This window comes from Geotrypetes seraphini, chromosome 12 (assembly GCF_902459505.1).
Source record: "Geotrypetes seraphini chromosome 12, aGeoSer1.1, whole genome shotgun sequence".
Lineage (NCBI taxonomy): Eukaryota > Metazoa > Chordata > Amphibia > Gymnophiona > Dermophiidae > Geotrypetes > Geotrypetes seraphini.
Genome location: NC_047095.1, coordinates 11,840,214 through 11,866,009, shown reverse-complemented (window position 1 = coordinate 11,866,009; position 25,796 = coordinate 11,840,214). Strand labels below are relative to the sequence as shown.

At 42.5% G+C, this 25,796-nt stretch overlaps 1 protein-coding gene across 1 annotated transcript in view; it reads right to left on the bottom strand.

The window, feature by feature from the left end:
* The window catches only part of COL11A1 (collagen type XI alpha 1 chain), a 528,076-nt gene that overhangs the window by 331,102 nt on the left and 171,178 nt on the right, over positions 1–25,796 (bottom strand). The window contains exon 12 of the mRNA XM_033916645.1: positions 8,378–8,452. Coding sequence (XP_033772536.1) covers positions 8,378–8,452 — 75 coding nt within the window. The remainder of the gene's footprint in view (positions 1–8,377; positions 8,453–25,796) is intronic.

The following is a 25,796-nucleotide window of genomic DNA, read 5'->3' as shown; positions in this document are numbered from 1 at the left end:
TACTTACTTCATTCGTCATAACTTTGTGCCTGTTACTGAATAGATTAGTTTTCATCTCAGCCAGAGAAAAGTCAAATGGAATTTGAAAACAAGATATTTGTGATTTGTTTTCCTGATTATGATTCCTGATACAGAGTAGAACCTGAATTGGCAACTCCACATTTCTTTTTATTATCTTAAAAAATTTTTGTTTATAAAGATTGGACACAGAGAGTCCCCTAATCTCCAAATAATAAATTACAGAGACAGTTATTTCTAACTACTAATCCAGATTGTGATCAGAACATGGTGATGCAGTCCAGAAAGCTAGTCACAAGTTATACCCTACTGCAGGGGTAGGGAACTCCGGTTCTCGAGAGCCGTATTCTAGTCGGGTTTTCAGGATTTCCCCAATGAATATGCATGAGATCTATTTGCATGCACTGCTTTCAATACGGCTCTCGAGGACCGGAGTTCCCTACCCCTGACCTACTGTATCAACAGTAAATTAGAAGAGGGTGCCCAACCAACCAACCTCCTAAATTTTTATTTATTTATTTATTCAGTTTTCTATACCGTTCTCCCAAGGGAGCTCAGAACGGTTTACATTAATTTATTTAGGAACTCAAAAGCATTTTTCCCTATCAGTCCAGACGGGCTTACAAGCTGCCTAATGTACCTGGGGCAATGGGGGGATTAAGTGACTTGCCCAGGGTCACAAGGAGCAGCGTGGGTTTGAACCCACAACCCCAGGGTGCTGAGGCTGTAGCTTTAACCACTGCGCCACACACTCCCCTTTGAGCATTATTTTGCCACTGTAGCTGAAAAGACTGTTAAACTTATTTTGTTAAGTGCCAAATTTTCAGCAACAAAATTTTATGTTTTGACATTGTTTCAGATTATGGATTGAACTATATCCATTCTTTTCTTGATTGGGCTGAGAATTTTACAGCACCCCCACGTACTCAGACCATCTCTAATCACTTCATGACAGGGCAATACTAGTGATGAAACTTTAGAATTTATTTAGAAGAATGGGTCTACAATGGGCACCTGTCGAGACAGAATTTCAGTCTATGAAACTATTTCACAGCTCATCAATTATCATAGAACAGTTCTAAAACCATTCAGTTCCAACATTCATCTGAATTATATTGTTATGTTCCATAATGATTCATTATTCAGCATTGCTGACATTAAACAGTACTTTGGTTTTGGTGAAAGCATTTCAGTGCATTTAAACACATTTAATTTCATTCTTACCATATTTTTTATTTTTATTAATGATAATCATTGAAAAACAATATTGTTAAGAGCAATCACACTTTTTCTTTATTCTTATGATTCACAATAATAGGAAATGTGAGCCACCGAGACTCAGATTCTATAAACAGTGCTGTGGCAGCTGTCTTAAAAATGGCCGCTGATCGCATGTCAATCACTCAACAGCACTGCACCTTTGGGAAAGATAGGCACCAGAAATGTAGGCCTGACTTTTTGAGGCCTATATTTCCAGTGCCTATCTTTTAAGTGAATCACATCTGGAGAGGTGCTCAATGATGTGTAACACCACTTCTTGGCTTTAGTCCGCCTAACTTGGCATTAGGTCATCATAAAACACTTCCATAGGTGTGATCACGGTACTGTTATTTTTAGGCTCCAGTAGGCACCTAAATCTTTCTTTTAACAATTTTTTTCTGTTTAAATGGTGTTTTCAACTTAAGTTAGGTGCCACTAGGGTGAAGTTTATAGGTTCCAGGCCTAAATTTCTATTCCAGTTATAATTAAATTCACATTTTGGTCATAGCAGGAATTTTGTTTTTATAGAAATGAAAGCAAACAAAAATAAATTTCAGTATGATCAGACCTGGATTTATACACAAGCAAACTAGGCCTGTGCCTAGGGTGGCAAATTCTGGTAGTAGAACATTTGCTGAACCCTGCTGCCCTGTAAGTGACCAATGTACTTTGATTGCCACTTTGTATTGACAGCAAAAGGAGGTGAGCAGCAAGGCCAAACACAACCAACCTCTTGCCTACACAGCAAAAGCAACTGAGAGCCAGAGACAGAAATGGGCTGTTTGACCTCTTACCACCACCAAGAAGATGCTCCGTTGCTCCTGCCACTCTATAACTCCATTGCCATTCCCCGATGACCTCCCATTCTCTTTGGTTGCTCACTCCAGCAGCTTCTAATCTGATATGACTCCCTCCCTCACAATCCAACTAGCAAGTTCCCCGATTTCTTTCACTCCCCTTTCCTACAACAACTAACCTGAGTGTTACAGCTACAGTGCTGGTACTACTTTTCTCATAAGACAACATGTGTGGGGAATGAGTGAGCCCATGACCATGCGCTCACAGGTGCTGAACTATCCCCACCCTTCCATGTTTCCATATAAGCGGTGGAACCTGTAAGTGGAAGTGGATCATTCAATGCCTGCATATGCCACTTTTTGGCAATAGCAGAACTAAAAAGAGGACATGTCTGGGTTTTCCTAGACGTCTGGTAACCCTAGGCATAAAGTCAGCTGACATTAAGTCTTTCTGCAGTCTGTCTCTTCCTCCCCTGCAGGATCAGGTGGCAAGAGGAGGAAATAAACCACTGCACATCAGGTCACTTCCTACTCCTCTGCTGGCCTAGACTCTACTGTTTATGTGAACAATGAAGATGCATGGAAGGACTCATGTTTCATATAAGCAGTCTGGTCTAAGCCAGCAGAGCAGGAAGAAGTGGCTGCAATTCTCTTCCTCTTTCCTCACAATCTCTGTGGGAGATGGGGAGAGAGATCAAAGAGATCTTATCATGACTTCTTCACAGATTCTGCACAAAGGCCCTGATTCTCCAAAAGTGCGTCCCGATATTAGGCAGCTGTAGGCGTCCTACAGCTGTCTAATCAGCCAATCGGGATGCATGTTTTTTAAAAAAAATGCTCCCCAGGCAGGCCGCCTATGTTGAAGGCGAGGCCCGCAAGACACCTAGGCCCTGATTCTGTATAGGACTCCCGGGAGAGGCATCCTATTCAGAATCGGCCTACACTAAAACCCCGATTCTGTAACCGGCGTCCATGTTACAGACGCTGGTTAGAGAATGGGGTTAGATTAGACACGGCCCGCTATACTTATCGCGGCAAGGGATCTCTCTGCCGCTATAAATATAGCGGGCCGCGGCCTGTCCGATCGGATGCCCCCCCCTCCAACACTACCGACCGCCCCCCCCCGACACTACCAACCGCCCCCCCCCCCGACATTACCGATCTCCCTCCCACCCCAACACTACCGATCGCTGGCAGGAGAGTGTCCAATCCCTCCTGCCCGAAGACGCACCCCCCCCTCCTTGGCACTAACAACCCCCAAACCTCCAAACTAACCTGTTCTTCAGGCCAGATGGTTCTTGCCCGTCTAACCGGTAAGCCCGCCTCGTCGAAATGAGGCGGGCTCGCCCCTTCCCGGCCCATCCCGCCGAAGCCTAAGGCCTGATTGGCCCAGGCTCTAGAAGCCTGGACCAATCAGGCCTTAGGCATAGCGGGAGAGATCCCTTGCCGCGATAAGTATAGCGGCTTCGTCTACTTACAATGTAGACCAACATTTTGCTGGCCTACATTTTAAGGTTTCTTCCTCTACTAGGGAGACGCGTAGGGCCACCTAGGTTCGCCTAAGGCCCGCCTAAGGCCCTTAGGCGAGCTTAGGCGTCTTGCGGGTCTCCCTAGGCTCCGGAGGCACCTTCAGGCCTGCCTGGGGAGCATTTTTTTAAAAAAAACGTGCATCCCGATTGGCTAATTAGACAGCTGTAGGACGCCTACAGCTGCCTAATATCGGGACGCACTTTTGGAGAATCAGGGCCAAAAAGTACAGAATTCTGCATGTTGTAAGGAGGTGCACAATTGTACAGAATTCACTCAGGAGTGCCTCTTATAAAAGTACCTTTTTTCTGATGGTTACCACTTCTGTCCATTGTATCAATTAACTGCAGGCATTAATGCATTTACAGATTCTATATGCATATATTGTGACCAGCCAGGTATCCTCCCTGCCCAGGTCCCAGTTAGGACAAAAGAAAATGGAGGAGAAAAGAAATCAAGGAGAGGAATTGGGAAGGGACAGGTAGTTTCTGAGCTTGATAATTACATTGACCACCGGGGGAGCTCAAGAGGCCCTTGGAACACTGCCAGGGCTGACACTGCAGGGCGTCGCCCCAAGATATTTAAACCTGGTGCAGAGAACAGGAAAGGAAGCCAGCTAGGGAGAAGCTTTAAGCCCTTTCTCCCTAGAGAGCCCAGGGAGCCAAGCAGGTGCAACAGGCCTATTCCTATGGAGGTGATAGAGGCTGGCCAGGCTGAGGAATTAAATTTTCCAGAAGAACAGGACATGGAATTGGAAGAAAGCCTGACAGAGTTTGCTCCTGTGATTGTTGAGCCTATGCAGGTGAACTTGACTTCCACCTTCAAACAGTGAGTGTTGTTTGTGCTTATGAACTGTTTGAGAGACTATTTTTTTGAATACAAGCTAAGGAGTGATTGTATTTTGGGGAGAGGTTTTGCATACATCCTGGGTGGGAATTTTTGAAAGTCTATTTAAGGACTTTGTTTTGGCAAAACCTAGCACTCTCCTGACCTGGCAGTGAATGGAACTGGCCAGAGGCTTGTGAGGACTTTTAAGGCACTTGTGCTGAATGTATGCTATGAACTATTCTTGATTTGGGTTTTTGAAACTGCCTGCTTGGGAGCAGACAACCCTAGGACTGGGAGGGGGAGCAATCAAACCCTCTGCCACAACTGAAAAGAAACGTTGCTGAGCAAGTTAATGACTTTATTTGGGACTGTTATTTTTGCTGGTTGTGGTTTGCTACTTTTTTGGTGTGTTTTTTTTATAAAGAACATTCTGATAAGTTTGGCATCCATTTTTGAAAGTCTACTTACCTGGAGGATAAAAAGAAATAAAAGCTGATATTATTTTGATATTGAGAAGTAATTGTGCTGACTTTTGCTTTCTGGTTTTCTTTTCTCTTGGGTTCCTGTCTGGAATCCGGTCCTGCAGGGTGGCTCCAGTCCGGGCCACACGTCGGGGTGTTATTTTGTGGGCTATCCACTGAGTGTGCTATTAAACACTGGTTTTGGAGTTACAGTGGGCCACAATATATGATAATCATGTGGTCTTGTGTACTTCTACAAAGTTCCCAGTGGAAGAGTAAGGAGTTATCTTCCATGAATGCTACCATTCCATATCCATACAGCAAGGGCTACCAGCCCAACACTGAGCGGACTACATGTCCCAGACCATACTGGGCTTTATAGCTCAGTGCTGAGCTGCCTTAACAAGGTAACCCTGATGAGTGAGAGGGTGTGGTTCAGCAGGGAGGTGTTTATCTGCCACAGAGGGAATCATTGGAGAGAGGTCCCCATGAGAGAGAAAAGTCTCTGAGGAAGGAAGAAGCCCCAGGAAGAGAGAGATTTCCCCTTTCCTAGCTGCAGGCTGAAGGAGCCTTGGAAAGGTTTGGAATGTGTACAAGAACTTCAGGGGTAACTGGTCTCTACTGAAGCAGGGTAAGCCAAGCCCATAAGGAAAATAAATGTGGAAATAACTTAAGACTAAGAAAACTAAGCAGTTGTTTGTGCCTTTCCTGAGTCTGTGAGGAAACACTCAGGTCTCTAGAAAAATAAAAACTTTTTTGTGGTTGCGACTTTTTATAGTGGTTTTTTGTGCTGCTTTGAGTGCATGTGAGCAGGGTTCTGGGTGAGTCTGGAGTGGACTGGACTCTGCCACATTCCTTCCTATAGTTGTTTCTGATTTCCATATCAGTCAGCCTGAAATTATGCTTCTGTTCTACCCTCCATCATATGTAAATTCACAAAAATAATATATTCCACATGCTGGATTTTAAAGGTGCTTTATAAATCTATCTGCAAATAATTAGTTCTGGCAGCAGCAGGACATTTGTTTTCTTTAACTCTAATAAATCGGGTATGTCAGTCATGAATAGAAAATTGTCCATACATCAGACTGTATTTCATTAAAATCAATATTTAAAACAAACTAAGCAGCAAAACTAGACAAAGATGTTGTCAGAATCTTAGGTGTCATACCAGATTATAGAATTTTCTGGAAAGAAATCAAAACAATGTAATTTAGGCAATATGTCCTGCAATTCTAATCCAATGTTTTTCTAACAATAAGCCTTGAAACGTAATTCCCTGGAAATGTCCAGATACCTCCTAATGTAATCTGCCTAGAACTGAAAGGTTAAGGCAGAATAGAAGTCAATAAATATAATGTAAAATCAATATATAAAACAAACTAAACAAGTCCCAAAAACTGGGGAGGGGGGGAGACCTCAGTAAGCAAAAGATGAACTAACAATTTTTGCCTTAAGCATATTCTTAAAGGTTTCAACTTACCTTCTCCACCTGTATGTCCACTTGAGTTGTGAGGACTTAAAAACAGGCTAAGAACTCATAGCAACCCTCAGCTTGGGAGGCACCATTGAAATGCCTGTAGTGATCCTGTTTATCCATGAAGAAAATGTAGTTGCATTGCTGTAAAAGTGCATTTCATACATAGCAGGGTCCTACAACTAGATAATCCCTTCCATTCATGCCATGGTTGAAACTAGCTAGAAGGGTACTTTACTGAAGTGCAGGAATCCTGACACATGCTCAGAAAATCTTTCTAGAAGTTTCTGTGCTCTCAGTGAGTTGTTCCAGCTGGCTCCATCCAATGATGTTAACACTTGCGTGGCTATAGCATCCACCTGCTCCAGGTATGCAGCTATGCTTTCTCTTTCACTGTTTAGAATTCATCTACTTGAGATTCTGTTGCTATGATGCAATGCCCACCCTTTATTGTTGAGTTCCATATGGTTGCCATAGAGCACCCAATGAATACAGGTTCCATTGGCAGGTGAAAATGCACTAGTTTCATTAACTAGAAAGACATGAAGGCAGCTTTGGCAGGGGGCATCTAGAGCAGAAAAGGGAGGTCTAAATCTAAACTAAACTAAACGTTAGGTTTGTATACCGCATCTTCTCCGCAATCGTAGAGCTTGGCATGGTTTACAGGGCTAAGATAGAAAGGAACTCCAAAGGAGGGTTATAAGATTAAATGTAAAGAAGATATAGAGGGTACTAGGGTACCAGAGAGGAGGGAGGTGTTACATTTTTGAGAAAAGCCAAGTTTTCAGATGTTTTCGGAAGAGATGGAGGGAGCTCGAGTTTCGGAGAGGGGATTTAAGGTTGTTCCAGAGCTCAGTGATTCTAAAGGGGAGGGATGTCCCTGGTTTTCCAGCATGGGATATACCTTTTATAGAAGGGAAGGATAGTTTTAATTTTTGGGAGGATCTGGTGGAATTAGGATTAGATGAATTCCAAGATAGTGGAATAACGGGAGGAAGAATGCTGTGAAGGATCTTGAAAGTTAGGCAGGCACACTTGAAGTGGACCCTGGAGATTACTGGAAGCCAGTGAAGCTTGGACAGAAGTGGTGAGACGTGATCAAATTTACTTTTTGCAAAAATAAGCTTAGCTGAAGTCTGTGGAGGCTTTTCTTAGTTAGGCTTAAGTAGATAGAGTTGCAATAGTCTAATCTGGAGAGGATGATGGATTGTACAAGGATGGCAAAGTGTTTTTGATGGAAACAGGATCTCACTTTCCTCAGCATATGAAGGATTCCAGTTTATTTTATAAAAAGCTCCCAGTCCCAGTGGTTTTTTTTTTATAAAATATATATGGGGCCGAAGGAAATACAAGTGCATTCCTCTTCCATTCATTGGGAGTAACCATTTAAAAAAACCCAAGCAAACAAAACAAAAAGACGCGTTAAAAAAGAGCAGCATCAAAAGGCTTCAAATGCAAGTAGCAGAGCTTCACCTTTAAGTACCAATTCTGCAACCTACATGCATAAGCGCCATAATTTGGACATTGAACTACCGGTATTCCTTGCTTTTACAAAGCCGTGTTAGGCCTTTTTATTGCCGGTCGCGGTGGTATTAGCTCCATCGCTCATAGGAGTTCTATGAGCATCGGTGCTAGTACCGCCATGCTGGAGATAAAAAAGCCTAATGCGGCTTTGTAAACAAAAGGGGGGTAATATCAGGTATAAATTAAGGATCCAGAGAGTTAAGTACAATTGCCTCCCCAATCACTTTTATAAAACTATGACTGAAATGAGCAGTTTACTAATTGATGCAATTTTTTTTTTCTTCAATTAAATTGAATGTGTAAAACAAACCAATGATTGGGAGAAATATTCAAAAAAATGCCTGAAAATGAACTGGATATTTTTTACCTTCTACATTCTCGCTTTTTACTTACCTTGCTGTTTATTCTCCATTATCCTATAGTCTTGTACTTGCAGGACTGGGAAAAGAAATATAGATCTTGCATCTCAAAATGTGTATACTTACTGGTAACATAAACATAGTCCCTGGTGGACCTGGCAGCCCATCGGCTCCTGGAATACCAGCACGCCCTGGGAGACCCTATGAGAGTAAAACAATTTGTATAATAACCAAAGGAATCAAGTAAAATTATTTAATAAGAGAGTATTATAATGGAAAAACAAGTGCATCTGGACTTCAGACTGCAGCAGCAAAGCAGTGATATCAGCTTGTCTTGGTTGCCATTAATGTGGTGAGCTTTGGCAACCAGGCTCAGAATGCGAACTGCCAGCTGCAACAGATACCTCATGCTAAGGCAGTTATAAATTGTAGATTTACATGTTTATTTTTCAGCTAATGCAGCAGTGTATCTCAAACTGTGTGCCAGGGCTCAGTGGTATACCCCAAAGAGATTCCTGGTGTGCCATGAGAGATTCCAGAATTTTATTTTATTTTTACAAATTTTTCTTCATAGCAGACTACACAACATGTACATTGCATATGTAAGAGTCTGTCAATGTTATGAGCGTCTGTGCACGCAAGGATACAACTGCCCAGACAAGCGTCTTTCTTTGACATGATTGGTCCTTGAAAACTAATGGCAAGTAATTTTATTTTCACTGTTTAAGCAGTGGTTATCCTAACTTGGGCAACAAAGCAATCAAGGCTTTGTTACCGTTTGGATCTTCTTGTCTTTGCGAACTTGGATTTTCAGCTCTGACGGAAATTAAATTGGAAAAAAGAGAACGACTGCAGATGGTGGATGATGGAACGAGTTTTTGCTTGTCAACTATCGAACCACGTTTTGAGTCAATTTGCACTTAAAACAAGCACATCCATTGCATTGATTAGCAATTCTATCTATTTTACAATTACCTATACATGGTTTAAAGAACTTTAAATAAATAACTCTCAAATTTAATTTTTGCTGGTTTTGCAATTTTATAATTTCAGTTATAATATCCCTGAAAAGCACTTGCTCCATTTAGTGTGCCAGAGCTAAGAAAATTTTGAGAGATACTGTAATACAGCATTCCTTGAGGGTACAACAACCCAGCGTTTTTCAGTATTTTCATGATCTAGGCATCAAATATATACATTTAGAGAGATGTTGCCTTAGAAAATCCCAGGCTGGCAAGTAGAAAGGTGGGAAAATATTAGAAAGTGTGATTTTCTGGTATTTATCCAATAAAATCCTAGGTTTTATATCTAGAGTTTTTAAACATATTTTACTCAAGCAACAGCACCTATCAAGGTGACTTTGTCAGTCTGTCCATCTGTATTTGTAGGCATAAAGACACAGACATACATGCAGTAGCCTAATAAGGGGAGTGGATCGCCACAGGTGCAGTCTTCACGGGGGTATTGGTGCTGGTGCCTCTCTTCTCCACTCCCTCTTGTGGACCTCTTTAAATGTTCCACTTGCTCTTCACCCCAGCCCGGGCTCTAAACTGACGTCGTTGAGCATTTCATGAGTTACGTGGGGACGTGAAGCAGTGAGGCAGAGATGCACAGCACGGCGGGGAAGAGCAGGGGGACACATGGTGCAGTAATGCCGGGCACCACCGCCCCAGACACCAACCTCCCAAGCCATGCCACTGCATACATGCAAACCCCCTGACTTCATACAGCCCCCACAACCCTAATGAGACACACTTTACCATGACTTTTCACATACAGACCAACCGACATGCACACATTTGCAAACGGAGGAAGGGAAGCACTCCGTTTTCTTACACTGTAAACGATATGCAAAATTTAGTGCTGAAAAAAATTGGAGCGCAGTGGTATTCTATAAAGGCTACTCTTGGATGGGAGCCCTTTATAGAATAGCAATCCATGCTCATCTTTGGTCACAAGGTGTAAATCCCAACCTGTAAGCTAGACACGGACCCTGATATTCAGTCGTACAACACACATCTTTAGTGAATGCCTCTGGAATAACCATGTTCCCTTCTGAGTTGTGTACTACAATATTCATGCACGGATCTTTATAAAATAACGCCTAGGAAGATGCATGCTCAAATTGGTGCCAATTAGCACTAATAACTGATTGTTAACACAATTATTAGCATTAATAGGCTCGTTTAGTGAATTCAGTTGTGCGCACATCTGGAACAGCATGCAAATTTGTGTGCCATGTATTGAATTGCCCGCCACATGTGCACGTTTCAGCTTGTTTTAGTGGAGCTCACGGTTAAAGCCCATAATCAGAGGCTTTGCTTATATATGATGTTTCAAGTTTCAAGTTTATTTTAATTTGATGAATCGCTTATTCAAATTTACTAAGCGAGTCACAATTAAAAAGAAGATAAACATGTATTTAGACATATCGTTTAAAATTTAAAAATGATGGGTTAGACCGACAAACTTACAGACTAATCGATACATAAGGAATGGAGGGATAGAACTACTATTCAATGCTTTAAAGTAGAAAGAAGAACCATAGATGGAAAAAACATTAGGGAGGGAGTAGTATAAACCTGGAGGGTAACTAATTTAAGATTTGAGCATAATTTAAAGATTAAAAGCGTCTTTAAAAAGGAAACTTTTTAAGTTATATTGGGGCAAAGTGTTCCAAAGTTGCGGAGCCATCACTGAAAACATATCATGTCGTCGAGTTCTGATAACTTTCAGGGAGGGGACTACTATGAGATTTTGGTTAGTAGAGCGGAGAGAACGCGGTGTATTATAAGGGATAAGCATTCTATTAATAAATTGTGGTTCGTTGGTAGAAAGAGTGTTTCTGGAGATGTATTTGGCTCTAAAACCTATTGAGCCGTAAAGTGACGCATGCTATCATGAAAGGTGCTCTGACGGTATTTGTCCCAAAGAAAACCAGAAAAGGAGCAGAGGGGTGAAACTTCCACATAAACAAATGTGCGAAAGAAGGCATTATTTGTGGAAACAAGGACTGTGTTGGATCCTGTTACACACTGCTTCTGTTATGACCTGTTATCTCATTTTTGAGCTTTTATATTTTACATTTTTTAATAAACCTTTTTTACATATTGTTTTACACTCCTGTGTCATTCTTATCCTGTGTGGCCTTCTTCTACTTCTGTTTTTCTTTTGGACTCTCTGACAGTATTTGCCAGAGGTTAGAGCCCATATTGAACTATATTCACTGGAATAGCTTTCTTCAACCATTTTGATTCCTGTGCCTGGGATGTTCAGACATGGCTGGTATGCAACTAGACAAATGATTTGAATGTGACCCACTGTGCATAGCAAATCTCACATTTACACTGATTAGTCTTGCCTGTGGGCATCATTCTTTTTTTTTTTTTTTTCCAGAAATGAAAGACCACATAGTGCATTGCTAAGAAAAAAAAACTATACAGGATGGGCAAACTATTGGAAATAATTATTTGATACAAACACTGCCTTCGTTTTGTCCAGGTTCTGATTAGGTTGGATTTGGATTTAATTACTCTCTTTTCCAAACCCATGCTCAATGTGAGTTAAAATTCAGATATAGTAGGAAGGTTCCTTCCCCAGAGAGCTTACATTCTCAGTTGGCAGCTGAAATAACAGAGGGGGAAGCAATTTGTTTAACATGAAAAGGAGCATTAGTGTGTGTAGTAGCCACCATTATACTGTTGAAATCCTAAGATTTGGAAAGGAGAAGTTCAATCATTTAGGATTAGATTGTAAGCTCTTCTGAGCAAGGACCGTGTCTTAGATGCTCTAATTAACAGCGCTGCATAGCAGTGTTATAGAAATGATAAGTAGTAGTAGGCACATACTGCCTCTTTTAGAAAGCCGCGCTAGCAGCTGCTGCATGGCAACGGCCCCAAAGCCCTTTAAATATCTATGGGCTTCGGGGCATTAGCGCAGCACAGCAGTTAGCACAGCTTTGTAAAAGAGGCTGATAGTAAATGATGGCAGATAAAGACCCGAATGGTCCATCCAGTCTGGCCAACCATACCGCTCTATAAATTAATCATTTAATTTAAATGGTCCTTTTTCTTAGATATTTCTGAGCCAGAAACCCAGAGCTCTGCCCAATAGTGTGCTTAGGATCTATCTACTGGAGTCTCCATCATAGCTCACTTCAGCCCATCTAAACCATCCTAGCCATCGAAGCTCTCCACAGCCCATCCTCAACCGAATGTCCATATAAGGAACACAGCTGTGCAAGTCTGCCCAGTACTGGCCTTAGTTCCTTCAATATATGAATACACCATTATTTTCTGATTAGAGATCCTCTGTGTACATCTCACACTTGTTTGAACTCTGTCACCGTTTTCCTCTCCGGTACCTCCCTCGGTAGTGCATTCCAGGCATCCACCACTCTCTTCGTAAAGAAGAATTTCCTAACATTAGTCTTGAGTCTACCACCCCTCAAGCTCAGATTATGCTCTTTGGTTTTATCATTTTCCTTTCTCTGGAAAAGATTTTGCACTACGTTAGGTATACTAGAATGTAGTTCACCACAATGGTTGCTTTCTGTGGTGAAATAAAACTGCATAACTATTTTAATCAAATTTATGTAAAATATATTCTACTACTTACTGCTACTTGTCATTTCTACAGCGCTGCTAGACGCATGCAGCACTGTGCATTAAACATGCAAGAGAATCCATGCTCAACAGAGCATGCAATCTAATTAAAACAGACAAGTAGGAGTTAGGGAATCTCTCAGAGAGGAATAATAAAAAAAGTCATGGGTACTTTAGAAATGAGTAGGAGTTAAAAGCAGCCTCAAAAAAGTGAGCTTTTAGCCTAGATTTGAATACTGTAGGCTCCTTTTACAAAGGTGCGTTAGGGCCTTAACGCGCGGAATAGCGCGCGCTAAAAACGAGCCCTATGGCTATCTATGGTTGCCTTTTATTTGATATAATGCCATTCCTCCACAGATATAGTAGTAGTAGATATCAAAGTGGTTTACAATACATTAAATAGTAAGAAGGTACTCTAGGGATGGTTAACATCCATTATCTTAACATTTCTAGACCAACTGGTTACTGTGTTTTTAAGAGGTCTCCATTAGGAGATACCTATTTAAAAAAAGCTTGGCCTTACCATAATAGACAATGGCAATGCAAAAAGAACATAAAAAAACAATCCAGGGCAAATAACAAAATCCCAAAACATGGCCCCGGGAATAAGACGATAATTGAGCAAGGCCAAATTCCCCATCCTTCAAATTCAGAGAGCTCTCAAAGTAGACATTAAAATCACCTAAAACACACAAATTTGAATACCAAGAGGCTACCTCAGAGATGGTTAGAAAAATCTTGTGCAAAACCGCAAAGAATAAGGGTTTCAACAGAACAACAAAACTAACCCCCCTTCTTTTACAAAGGTGCGCTATACTTTTTAGCACGCGCTAAATAGTGCTCGCTAAACACGGGCTAAACGCTAATACGTGCATGTTATTCTATGGTTACATTAGCGGTTAGCGCGCGCGTTGATTTAGCACGCACTAAACGCGCACTAAAACGCTTAGCGCACCTTTGTAAAAGAGGGCCTAAGTCCACCTTACTGCTGAAAAGGATTAAAACCACAGAGAGAGCGAATGACAAGATTTCTTGTTGGGTTTCCATCTGAATGGAACTGATCCTTGGGCAGCATTTGGAAGCTATAGAGCTGTGAGAAAAAGCACAGATTTAAAGAACAAGCTCCCATCCCGTTCAGGGGGGGAGCGCGGCCAAATCGGCCGAAGCCGTTTCGAGGGGGGGGGACGGTAGGATTAAGGGTTAGGGAGAGGCAGAGAAGGGCAGGCCTGGATAGAGGAGGGGAGGGGCAGTGAGGAAGGCCAATCAAGGAAGAGCGGTCTAAGAAAGGGGAGAGGATAGCGGCAGTCTTGATGTAAAGTTGATTACTGTTCATGATTTATTGTACTGTGCAGTTGATTACTGTTCAAGATTTGTTGTATTGTGCAGTTATGGCTGTGGCCAAAATAAATTCCACACTTGTTGACGAGTATTGGAGTATTGTTATTGTCTCGTGATTGACGGCGGGGTTGGGATAGAGCAACAAGTGTTGAGTGCACGATTTGAGGACCGTACCAGATAAGTGACCTCTAGTGTACCTTTAACCCAGCTGTGAGTATTTCAACTATGCTGCAAGGTTTGGTTATACAGGTTGGAGGGTTTTTTTTTAATGCCAATGACTGATTTCATGACAGCGTTATACTACCAATGTTTATGATTGTCACTTTATTCTGCTACCATAGCAAATAGATTGTTATTCACTCTCTCTGTGGTTTTAATCCTTTTCAACAGTAAAGGACTAATTCAATCCACCTCAACCAGACACAGGAGAACCCACACACTATTCACACACCCACCAACCAAAAATGTCAAACAAAGAAAACTGTATGACAATCTACTGGCCACCAGAGCAGCGAAACTGGACAGACAACTCACCAACCTGCTGATTTCGACCACAGACTACAAAACCTTTAAAAAAAGAAACAAAAACTCTACTCTTCAAAAAATATATAAAACCAATATAACACAACCAGATCTGTCCCAGCTTCACCTGCAATACTATATACTCCTTAGCAAATTAGAAAATGTTCAAACTATTCCTTATGTATTTCTTAATATCATGACAATTCTTATGTAATCCGCCTTGAACCACAAGGTAATGGCAGAATAGAAATCACTAATGTAATGTAATGTAAAGTAGAGTTAATATAGAAAACTCTTGTCCCAGTCTGCAACAGTTAACTACGGAGAGCTATATATCAAAAGACTATGAAATGGAGGAACAGCAATCTGTACTATAATGGTATCTATACAGGGAAAAGAAAGTGCACATTTCCCAACTGGAGATATTGCTATTAAAACAAAGAGCTATACCACCCCCTGCTTTATTGAACTTGCTCTTAGCTAAAAAATTAAAATCAGGAGGAGAAGACTAGAATAATTCACCTTCCTCAAACAAGTCTCTGTAGCACTGGAAAATCTGACAGCCGTGTTCTACGATAAGGTCATTAACTAAAGCACATTTATTTCTAATCAATCAAACATTCAGCAATCCAACAGATACCTGATTCAATAAGATTTGAGAAACTGAAGCAGGTGAAGACGCAGGAATTGAATTTAAAAAAAAAGGTTTAAATTTCCATCCAACATCTAGTGCATGCTAAAATGTTTCTGCAAATGGGGTGATGTTTGTTACAATATCCTTCAAAATATCTAAATTATTTGATTTATTATATTCATATTGATGCTTTGTTATCTTCAGTTTACAATTTTCATTTAATCCCTACTTTTCTACAAGTTCTCCTATAGGTTTATCAGAGAGAACCACAAATGTTTTGTAATAAGGATAATCATTTTTCCTTTCTCTGTCTTTTAGATATAATTTTTTAATACTTATATAAGAAAACAGACAACCATGCAGTTTATATTAGATGCAGAAGGGGGGGGGGACGACACCTTTAGTACCTGATTGTAAAACCGCTTAGATAATCTTGATAGGCAGTATATAAAAACCTAATAAACTTGAAACTTATAGGTTAATAACTAGGGCAGATGCAAGAAAAATCCAAATTATTGCTAATTAACTCCAATTACTGATTGTTTTCACCTTGCTTGCTACTTAATTTGCATACACATCTGATTGAGCATCCATCTTTGAGCAACTACATAGAATTTTCCCCCATCCTGTTTAACCTCTTCATGAGTGCCCTCGGAAACATCAAATTTGATGATGAAAGCATAATGGCCTACGCAGATGACATTCTGCTCCTCATCGTCACAACCAACAACCAATCAGATGTCACCAACAAAGTCTCAATCAATATTGAAAGAATCCAAAATTGGGCAATAATCAAGACCAAACCAAAATCTTATACTTCCACACAGCCCAACAGACAGCACCGACACGCATCACTCGCCGATCGAGCCACACCCTCGCTGTCGATAAAATCTCCAAAATCCCAGGCTGCATTCTTGATTAGAAACATAGAAACATAGAAAGATGACGGCAGAAAAGGGCTACAGCCCATCAAGTCTGCCCACTCTACTGACCCACCCCATTAAGTCTGGGTGCTAATGACTTAGTTCTTTAGCTCACTTAGTTCTTTAGCTAACCATGGAAGCTCAAATCTCTAATATCCGGAAAATGTCCCTCTTCACCATGAGACAACTAAGACTCATCAGACCATACTTTCATCAGCATCACTTTGCTCTGATTGTACAGTCGATAATCCTACCACAGCTGTAACTGTGCCTACATGGGAATCAACACCGCTCTAATCCATAAAATGCAACTCATACAAAACACAGCTGTAAGACTAATTTTCAACCTGAAAAAATATGACTCGATATCAGCCTTCATCAAGCACTGATTACCCATCCCATCACAAATAAAATTTAAAACTTTGTGCATCATATAGCAAATAATTCACGGAAACTCAGCAGCTCCACTCATCCAGCTCTTCTCAAAGGCATGGTCTACCTCCCATTAAACCCTTAAAAGGATATTACTAAACCTTCCTTCAACAAATAATCTCCAATACAAGCAAATTTCTCACTCCATGCTTACCTTCCTAGGAGGGAAAACCTGGAATGACCTCACTGAAACGCCCAGAATGGAACCCAACTACACCACATTCTGGAAAAAAATGAAAACTTCCCTCTTTGACACTTGAACATCTCAGATCTTCCCCTGCCCAAATGTTCCCCCATTTCTCCTCCCCTTCTCTCCCAGACTCTCTCCGCTCCTCTCACTTCTCTTTGTAAGTCGCCTTGAGCATGCTTAGGTATGCGCGTTGCAGAAATAGAAGATTAGATTAGATTATACATTCTTTGAGTTGGGATTTTACTTAAAGCCTTTTGCAGCCAGCTCCTAATGCTGATCACATAAAGGTTTATGAATGCTGAAGTATGAGATAATAAAGGGTCTATACAGTATACAGTATAGGGTGAGCTAAATGGGTAGGAGGGCATCCTAATCGGTTAACTTATGCTGACTGAGTCCTGGCCTGAGAGTCGGTGGAACTGAACTGTGGAGCACTGCTGAATATCAGGGCTGACTGCTTTTGTGGTATCTGAGTACTAAGGGGAGGTACAAGGTGAAACTAAGACAAAGCCTGAAGTGATAAGGGCACCACTGATAGTCAACATTTGTATTCAGATTACTATCTGGGGAAGCTGGGCTGGATAAAATGCTATTCTAATCTATTTGACCAACTGACAATAAATTTCAGTGATATTCAGATACTTTCCAGGGCTTCATGATGAACTGGAAAATCAGTACCTATATCCAGGTATGGTCCAGTGCTTAATATTCAGTTCTAAATCAGTCCATGGTGGCCATTAAAAAAAAAAAAAAAAAAACCCCAAAACTGACTGCTATAGGCAAGGGATTCTCCTAAGGTCATATTGATAATCTAGGCCAGGGGTTGGCAACTTTTTTTTTAAAGCAAACAGTCATTTTATCCTAAATGTTTGATCCAAGGTTTACAAAGAGCCGCAATGGACAGAGAAGGGGGTTTGAGAAATTCCACGTCTCTCACTTTCTTTTCCATCCCCAAGGTCTATTTTATTTTTTCTTTCTCCCCTCCAACCCATCGCAGGTCTCTCCACCTCTCATCCTTCCTTTCCTCCCCTGCTCCACCCCCCAATCCATACCCCTGCCCCACCCCTCCAACCCATAGCTAAGGCTGTCTTCTTTCCCCAGGCCCCGACCCTTTGATCTCCCTCCCAGCCCCATGATTCCCCTTCCCCCCAAGATCCTACCTAGGTATCGGGTCCAGTGTAAGGGGGAGCCTTCAGGACAGGAGCATTGCCCTTTCATGGTAGCTCAGCTCAATGCCCTCCATCCCCCTCTACTCTGCCATGTATAGAAGTAAGAGGAACTGACTACAAAGTGCTGAGATTAAATCTGATACTGAAAATTGTTAAGTGTCCCATAGGAGTCAGACCTCGGATAATTTGCAAAGAACTGAACACACATTAGTTAGGGAATTTCAGCTGAGTAATGTTTGCATCAACCATTTCAAACACGTGATATTTTTCTCATTTATATCCAAAGTAATTTAGAGGCCAAATGTGTGCAAACATGTACTGGGTTCTAAATGAAAGTTCAGGACAAAGATGAATGTCAAAATGTGCGATGAACAATCATTCTATCTGTTGGGGTCACTCAGAAGCAAACATTTCAGGAAAATGCTAAATTCTTCCCTAATCCCTTCATTTCTGAATCAGAATGTCACATCAGGGGAAAAAAAAAAGCAGTTTTAGAACACATGCTGTGTGCAAATGCAGCAAAAGCCTAAGTATTCAGAATTGCAATAATGGCTAGATCAATATTTTCTCTAGCTTTCTTTAGTTGCAATAATGATGAAGTTTCTAAGAAATAATTTACTGATAAAAAGTTTCTCGAAGCCATCAAAGCCCTCCCCAGCCCATCCTCAACCCAACGGCCATATACGGACATAGACCATGCAAGTCTGCCTAGATCAGATAGGGGGTGGCGCTGATCAAAGTGTCTAACTTTAGGAATCATTTATAGAATTGGGGCCTAACTGCAAAGTGCAGTTTATGCCCAATCTTTGTCCATATGCTGCTTAGTCCACACCACTGTCCCGCATTAAGCATTTAGCCTAGGATTTTACCACATTGGGGGGACCCTTCAACTATGGTACGCTAACAAACTATCGTGCGTTAGTACCACACAGCCCATATGTATAACATGGGCCTTGTTGACACGTAAAGCTTGGTACAATGAAATGCTATTGAGTTCCAAGTGGTGCCGCTGAGGATCCTTTAAAACTGTATGGGAAAAATAGTAAAACCATAAGGGTATTCAAATGGTGGAATAATTATACTACCATATGTGAAACATTCTTGATTAAGGACCCTTGTGAAATTTTGATTGTGTTATTAGTGAATTTATTAACATGGGCCTTGTGGCATTTCATATGCACTAAATCCATTAGATCACTATTGGAAAAAGACCCCTGAATGTTTTAGTGCATGACAGCCATTAGCACTCACTTGTACTAACTGCTTTTTTGTAGTTTAGTAAAAGGGCTGCTACATAAATAAACCTCAACTTTTTGTTTTACCAGTATTAAAGGAGTAAAGGGAAAGTAAATGGTATGGATGAGCAGATTGGAAAGGTCATATGGTCATTATCTGCTGTCAGTTTCTAGGTTTCTATGGTAGTAGTTGCTGCATATTCTCGTTGTTAATCTGAATGTTTTATGGCAGATCTGTGTTCAAATTGTAATTGCTTTCCCTGTACAGAAAGTTGTATAGTTCAACTGCTTGCCTTATGTCTAATATATAAGGGGCAATTCTATAAAGTGGTGCCAAGAGATAGGTGTCCAAAGCACCATTAACTGTATTAGGAGCTATTCTATAAGGTAGCATCTAAGTGCCAATTGCATAGGGGAGCATATACGTTGGAGGAGTATGAGCAGACCAGGTATGCACATAGGCCTGGATTCTGAAAATGGCGTCAAACTGGCGGTTATCTGAAAAACAACAGGGGTCGTGTGTCACTCTGATTATGGGTGCCATTTTCAAACTCATGACCTGCGTCGAAGGCAGGTGCTGGAAATGTAGGCCAGGATTTTACAGGCCTACATTTCTGGTGCCTACCTTTGAGGTAAAAATCACGTTTAGGGGCGCTGAATGTCAACCCTAACCTTAAATATACCTCTTTGGACATTCAGGCCCAGATTCTCTAAAAGTGCGTCCCGATTTTAGACAGCTGTAGGCGTCCTACAGCTGTCTAATCAGCCAATCGGGATGCACGTTTTTAAAAAAAACAAAATGCTCCCCAGGCAGGCCGCCTATATTGAAGGCGAGGCCCTGATTCTGTATAGGACGCCCGGGAGAGGCGTCCTATTCAGAATCGGCCTAAACTAAACCCCGATTCTGTAACCGGCGTCCATGTTACAGACGCGGGTTAGAGAATCGGGTTAGATTAGACACGGCCCGCTACACTTATCGCGGCAAGGGATCTCTCTGCCGCTATAAGTACAGCGGGCCGCGGCCTGTCCGATCGGATGCCCCCCCCCCCGACACTACCGACCGACCGCCCGCCCCCCCCCGACACTACCGACCGCCCCCCCCCCCGACACTACTGATGCTGGCAGGAGAGTGTCCAATCCCTCCTGCCCGAAGACGGCACATCCCCCCCCCTGCTGCCCGAAGACGGCACACCACCCCCCGGCGCTAACAACCCCCAAACTAACCTGTTCTTCGGGCCAGACGGTTCTTTCCCGTCTAGCCGGTAAGCCCGCCTCGTCGAAATGAGGCGGGCTCGCCCCTTCCCGGCCCATCCCGCCGAAGCCTAAGGCCTGATTGGCCCAGGCTCTAGAAGCCTGGACCAATCAGGCCTTAGGCATAGCGGGTCCGCCCATCCCCACTAAGTCTAAGGTCTGATTGGCCAAGTGGGGATGGGCGGACCCGCTATGCCTAAGGCCTGATTGGTCCAGGCTTCTAGAGCCTGAGCCAATCAGGCCTTAGGCTTCGGCGGGATGGGCCGGGAAGGGGCGAGCCCGCCTCATTTCGACGAGGCGGGCTTACCGGCTAGACGGGAAAGAACCGTCTGGCCCGAAGAACAGGTTAGTTTGGGGGTTGTTAGCGCCGGGGGGTGGTGTGCAGTCTTCGGGCAGGAGGGGGGGGGTGCGCCGTCTTCGGGCAGGAGGGGGGGGGTGCGCCGTCTTCGGGCAGGAGGGGGGGGGGGTGCGCCGTCTTCGGGCAGGAGGGGGGGGGTGCGCCGTCTTCGGGCAGGAGGGGGGGGTGCGCCGTCTTCGGGCAGGAGGGGGGGTGCGCCGTCTTCGGGCAGGAGGGGGGGGGGTGCGCCGTCTTCGGGCAGGAGGGGGGGGGGGTGCGCCGTCTTCGGGCAGGAGGGATTGGGCACTCTCCTGCCAGCATCAGTAGTGTCGGGGGGGGGGGGGCATCCAATCGGACAGGCCGCGGCCCGCTATACTTATAGCGGCAGAGAGATCCCTTGCCGCGATAAGTATAGCAGCTGCGTCTACTTACAATGTAGACCAGCATTTTGCTGGCCTACATTTTTAAGGTTTCTTCCTCTACTAGGGAGACGCGTAGGGCCACCTAGGTTCGCCTAAGGCCCTTAGGCGAGCTTAGGCGTCTTGCGGGTCTCCCTAGGCTCCCGGAGGTGCCTTCAGGCCTGCCTGGGGAGCATTTTTTTTTTTTTAAACGTGCATCCCGATTGGCTGATTAGACAGCTGTAAGACGCCTACAGCTGCCTAAAATCGGGACGCACTTTTTGAGAATCTGGGCCTCAGTGCCACTAAGCATCTGCGTAGATGTGATTCTGGCGTGATGTTTTGTAGGTGCCTCGTGGCATCTATATTTTTTTTTTAAATTGGTTTTAATGGCATGATCAATTACCACGCCATTAATAGTCAATTAAAACAATTAACGTAGGTGCCAGTAGAGCACCTACCGGTGCCTTTCTATCAGCGCCACTTTCAGAATCTGGGCCATAGTTTATAGAATACCAGTGCTTTCTTTTCTAGGAAAAAAGGTACCAGTACTCATACAGGGCCAGCCTTAAGGGTGGGATCACAATCTATGGCTTCCCCCTTATAGTAGGCCTCCCCCCCGAATCCAAATCCATTTTGGGGATTATAATCGATTGTCATCTAAACTTTGAGGAGCGAGTTTCATCCGTGGTCGCTAAAGGTTTTGGGGCACTGAGACAGCTTAAAACCATTCGAGATTTGGGGGATGAGGCATCATTGCATATGTTAATTCATGCCTTTCCCCCTCTTCTACGAAACCGCACTAGCGGTTTTTAGCTCACAGAGCCACGCTGAATGGCCCGCTCTGCTCCCGACGCTCATTGAGCTCCTATGAGCGTTGGGAGCAGCGCAGACCATTCAGCGCAGCTGTCTGCACTAAAAAACGTTAGCACGGTTTCGTAGAAGAGGGGGTTTGTATTGTCTAAATTAGATTATGGTAATTCAGTATATGCAGGTATAGGGTCGGGACAGTTGAAGCACTTACAAACAGTGCAAAATGTTGCGATTAAAATGTTAGACCGTGCATATATTTGTGATCATGTGACACCTTTGTATTTAAAATTCCACTGGTTACCAATGGAATTTAGGATCAAATTTAAGATCTTGATGTTGGCATATAGAGCATTAGTTCAGCTACAGCCTTCATATCTTTCTAACTTGGTGTTATTTTGAGCCCCAAGATGTTTATTACGATCTTTGAATAACAAAGGAACAAGTGCTCTGATTTTACAACTAGACTTCAGCAGTGCTTTTGATCTTGTTGATCACAAAATAATGCTACACTGCCTAGATGAAATAGGATTTATGGGAAGAGTAAGGAACTGGATACAAGGTTTCCTAACAAAGAGATCATAACGTGTGGTTAGTGGTGGGACATACTCAAACTCCTAGAAAAACCTCTCGGGAGTACCACAGGGTTCACCACTATCACCTACTCTATTCAACATCTACATATCATCCTTAGGACACTTACTGCAAAAGCTAAACTTAAACTAGTACATATATGCAGATGACATATATGCAGATGACATTGTCCCAGTGAACAGCATAACAAACGAAACCTCAGAATACATTTCTCATATTATGACCAAAATAGAACATTGGACAATCAACTTCAAACTGAAAATAAACACAGAAAAAATAAAAGTCTTCCTTGCAAGCCCAACGGACAAAATTACCAAAACAATGTTACATATAAAAGATCACGACTACCTGATTACTAAAACAATAAAAATATTGGGAGTCACATTAGACACACATTTGGCAATGGTTGAACACACGAACATAGTGGTAAAAAAGTGTTTCCTGGCATTATGGAAGTTAAAGACCATCAAAAAATACTTTGACCCATTATCATTTAGATTATTAGTGCAATCGCTAGTGCTTTCTACACTGGACTATTGCAATATCGTTTATATGGGAATACCCAAAAAAACAGTGAGGAAACTTAGAATTGTTCAGAACATGGCAGTCCGCTTGATATTTGGATTGAAAAAAAGCGACCATGTTAGCCCCCACTACAGACTGCTGCACTGACTGCCAATGGAGGCACAAATAATATTCAAGTTCTCCTGCATATGTTTCAAGCTGGTTTGGGGACTAGCTCTTACCTACCTGCTACCTCACTTCGTACTATGCAGCCCTACAAGACAAACCAGAAACTGCAATCTATTTGCATACCCAAGCATTACCAGCTGTAAATACAAAACCTTTCTAGATAGAACATTTATGTACCAAGCAAACAAACAACAACACTGGCTAGACAACTACATTAATGGAGCTAGACTGACCTATGACGCTTTTAGAAAAGCCATAAAAACTGCCTTATTCGACAGTAACTACACCAAACACTAAATCAAATTCTATTGTTATTATTCTATTATTTCTAACATGTCCACCCCTATGTATAAGTCTGAAATTTTTTAACAATCTGTATATTATAATTCGCACATATTTAAAGATTCTGCATACTGTAATTCACTGACTATCTGCATATTGTAACTCGCTGACTGTCCAGCTCTCTTCAATGTAAACCGCCTAGAAGTCTAACGATTATGGCAGTATAGAAGAATAAAGTTATTATTATTATATCTCGAAGGAATATTTTGCTTCAACTAAAGAATGTGCATTCTTTTATTTAGTTCTGCGGTTATGGAATAACTTGCCCAAAGATATGAGAAAAGAAGAATCATACATAAATTTCAAAAGACATTTAAAAAGCACATTTTTTCCAATTGGCTTTTTCAAATTGACAAAATGAGTATGGGACAGTATAAATAAATCTGTATTTATGTAATGATTGATTTTTAAATGAAATTTTCAATTTGGATTAATTAGTTATGGTTTATTATTGAGATTTTGATTGTTATAGTATTTTATGAATTTAAAAACAAAAACAAAAAAAAAATAACATTTGCTTTTATTCTTTTCTTTTCTATTTTTAAATGGAGTTCTTTTCTTATTGAATGTGAAATATATATTGTAAACCGCTGGGTCCTTTTAGGCTGTTACGCGGCATATAAAGTTTTTAATAAACATAAACATTTTACGAGCTATGGAGCATATGAAAAAGCATCTTTGAAAAAAAGTACACACCCATGAGGCAGTACCTTTCCCTCATCTTTCCTCAGCCCTACCCTAAGTTAACCACTTTCTTTTTTCTTCCTTCAGAAGAAACCTCAACCCCACCCCCTTAGTCCAATACCTCACACTCTTCTGCCCTGTGCTCCCCTGTGACTCCAGCACCTCACCTTCTTCTACTTTGAGTCCCCCCATGGATCAAAAAACTCACCCTCTTCCGTTTGAAACACCCCCCAGGACTTCAGTGTCTCACCCTATTCTACGAAGCCCTCCATGACTCCAGTATCTCAGCTCCCCCCAGTGGCATAGTAAGGGGGGGTGGTCCACCTTGGGTGCCCTCGGTGATGGCACCAGCACCCGTCCTCTTCTCCACCCCCTGTTCTTTTCCACTCCTCCCCCCTGCCGGGCGCATGCCTTCACTTCCTCTCCATCTCTTTGTCGGCATGAGCAGCAACTTCAGCCAGCTGCTTGCACCAGAGTTAGCTCTCCTTCTGATGTCATTTCCATGTCCCATGCCTAGGAACTGATGTCAGAGGGAGAGCTGATGCTAACATGGGCAGCGAGTTGGCAATGTTGCTTGCACCGGTGAAGTTAAAAGAAGTACGGGGTAAGGAAAGGGTGTGTATGTGGCAGAGGAGTGGGAAAGGAGCAGGGGGTTGGAGAAGAGGGTGGGAACTTGGGCACTTCTCACCTTTGCTACGCCACTGGTTCACCCCTCCCCCATGTATCCAGAGCCTCACTCTCTTCTGTCTGCAGCGCCAGCCCCCTCCCCGAGTGGTTAAACCTCATCTCTATGCCAGTAGCTGCAGTCAGAATGAACTGCCTGGGCTGACCTGGAGCTTTTTCTCTGCAGTACGCCTGCCCCTCTGATGCAACTTCCTGTTTCTGCATGGATGGGACAGCTGCAGAAGAAAGTCTCTAGGTTGACCTAAGCAGTTTGCTCTGATTGCTGCTGCTGCCAAAGAACTGAGGTTTGACTGCTGGGGGGGATGAGTGGACTGGCAAGTATGGGGGGGGAAGGTGCCAATAAACTGTAACACTAAACACCAGCACAAAAACAGCCCTTTGATATTATTTGAAGGGTGATATATCAAGTATTTTAAAGTATTAAACTATAGAATTCTATAAATTTACACTTCACTTGGTGCACCTCAGTGCATCAACTTATTTCAGCCATTGACATGGTGTATAGGGGCACGCCTAAATATGGACAGAGCAATGACAACTTAGGCCAGTATTCCATAACAGAATCTAGGCTTGAAGGTTCCATTGCAGAATTGGTGCTAAGCACATGGCACTGGGGTAAGGCACATGCCACTAGACCAGTGATCCCCAACCCTGTCCTGGAGGACCTCCAGGCCAATCGGGTTTTCTGGATAGCCCTAATGAATA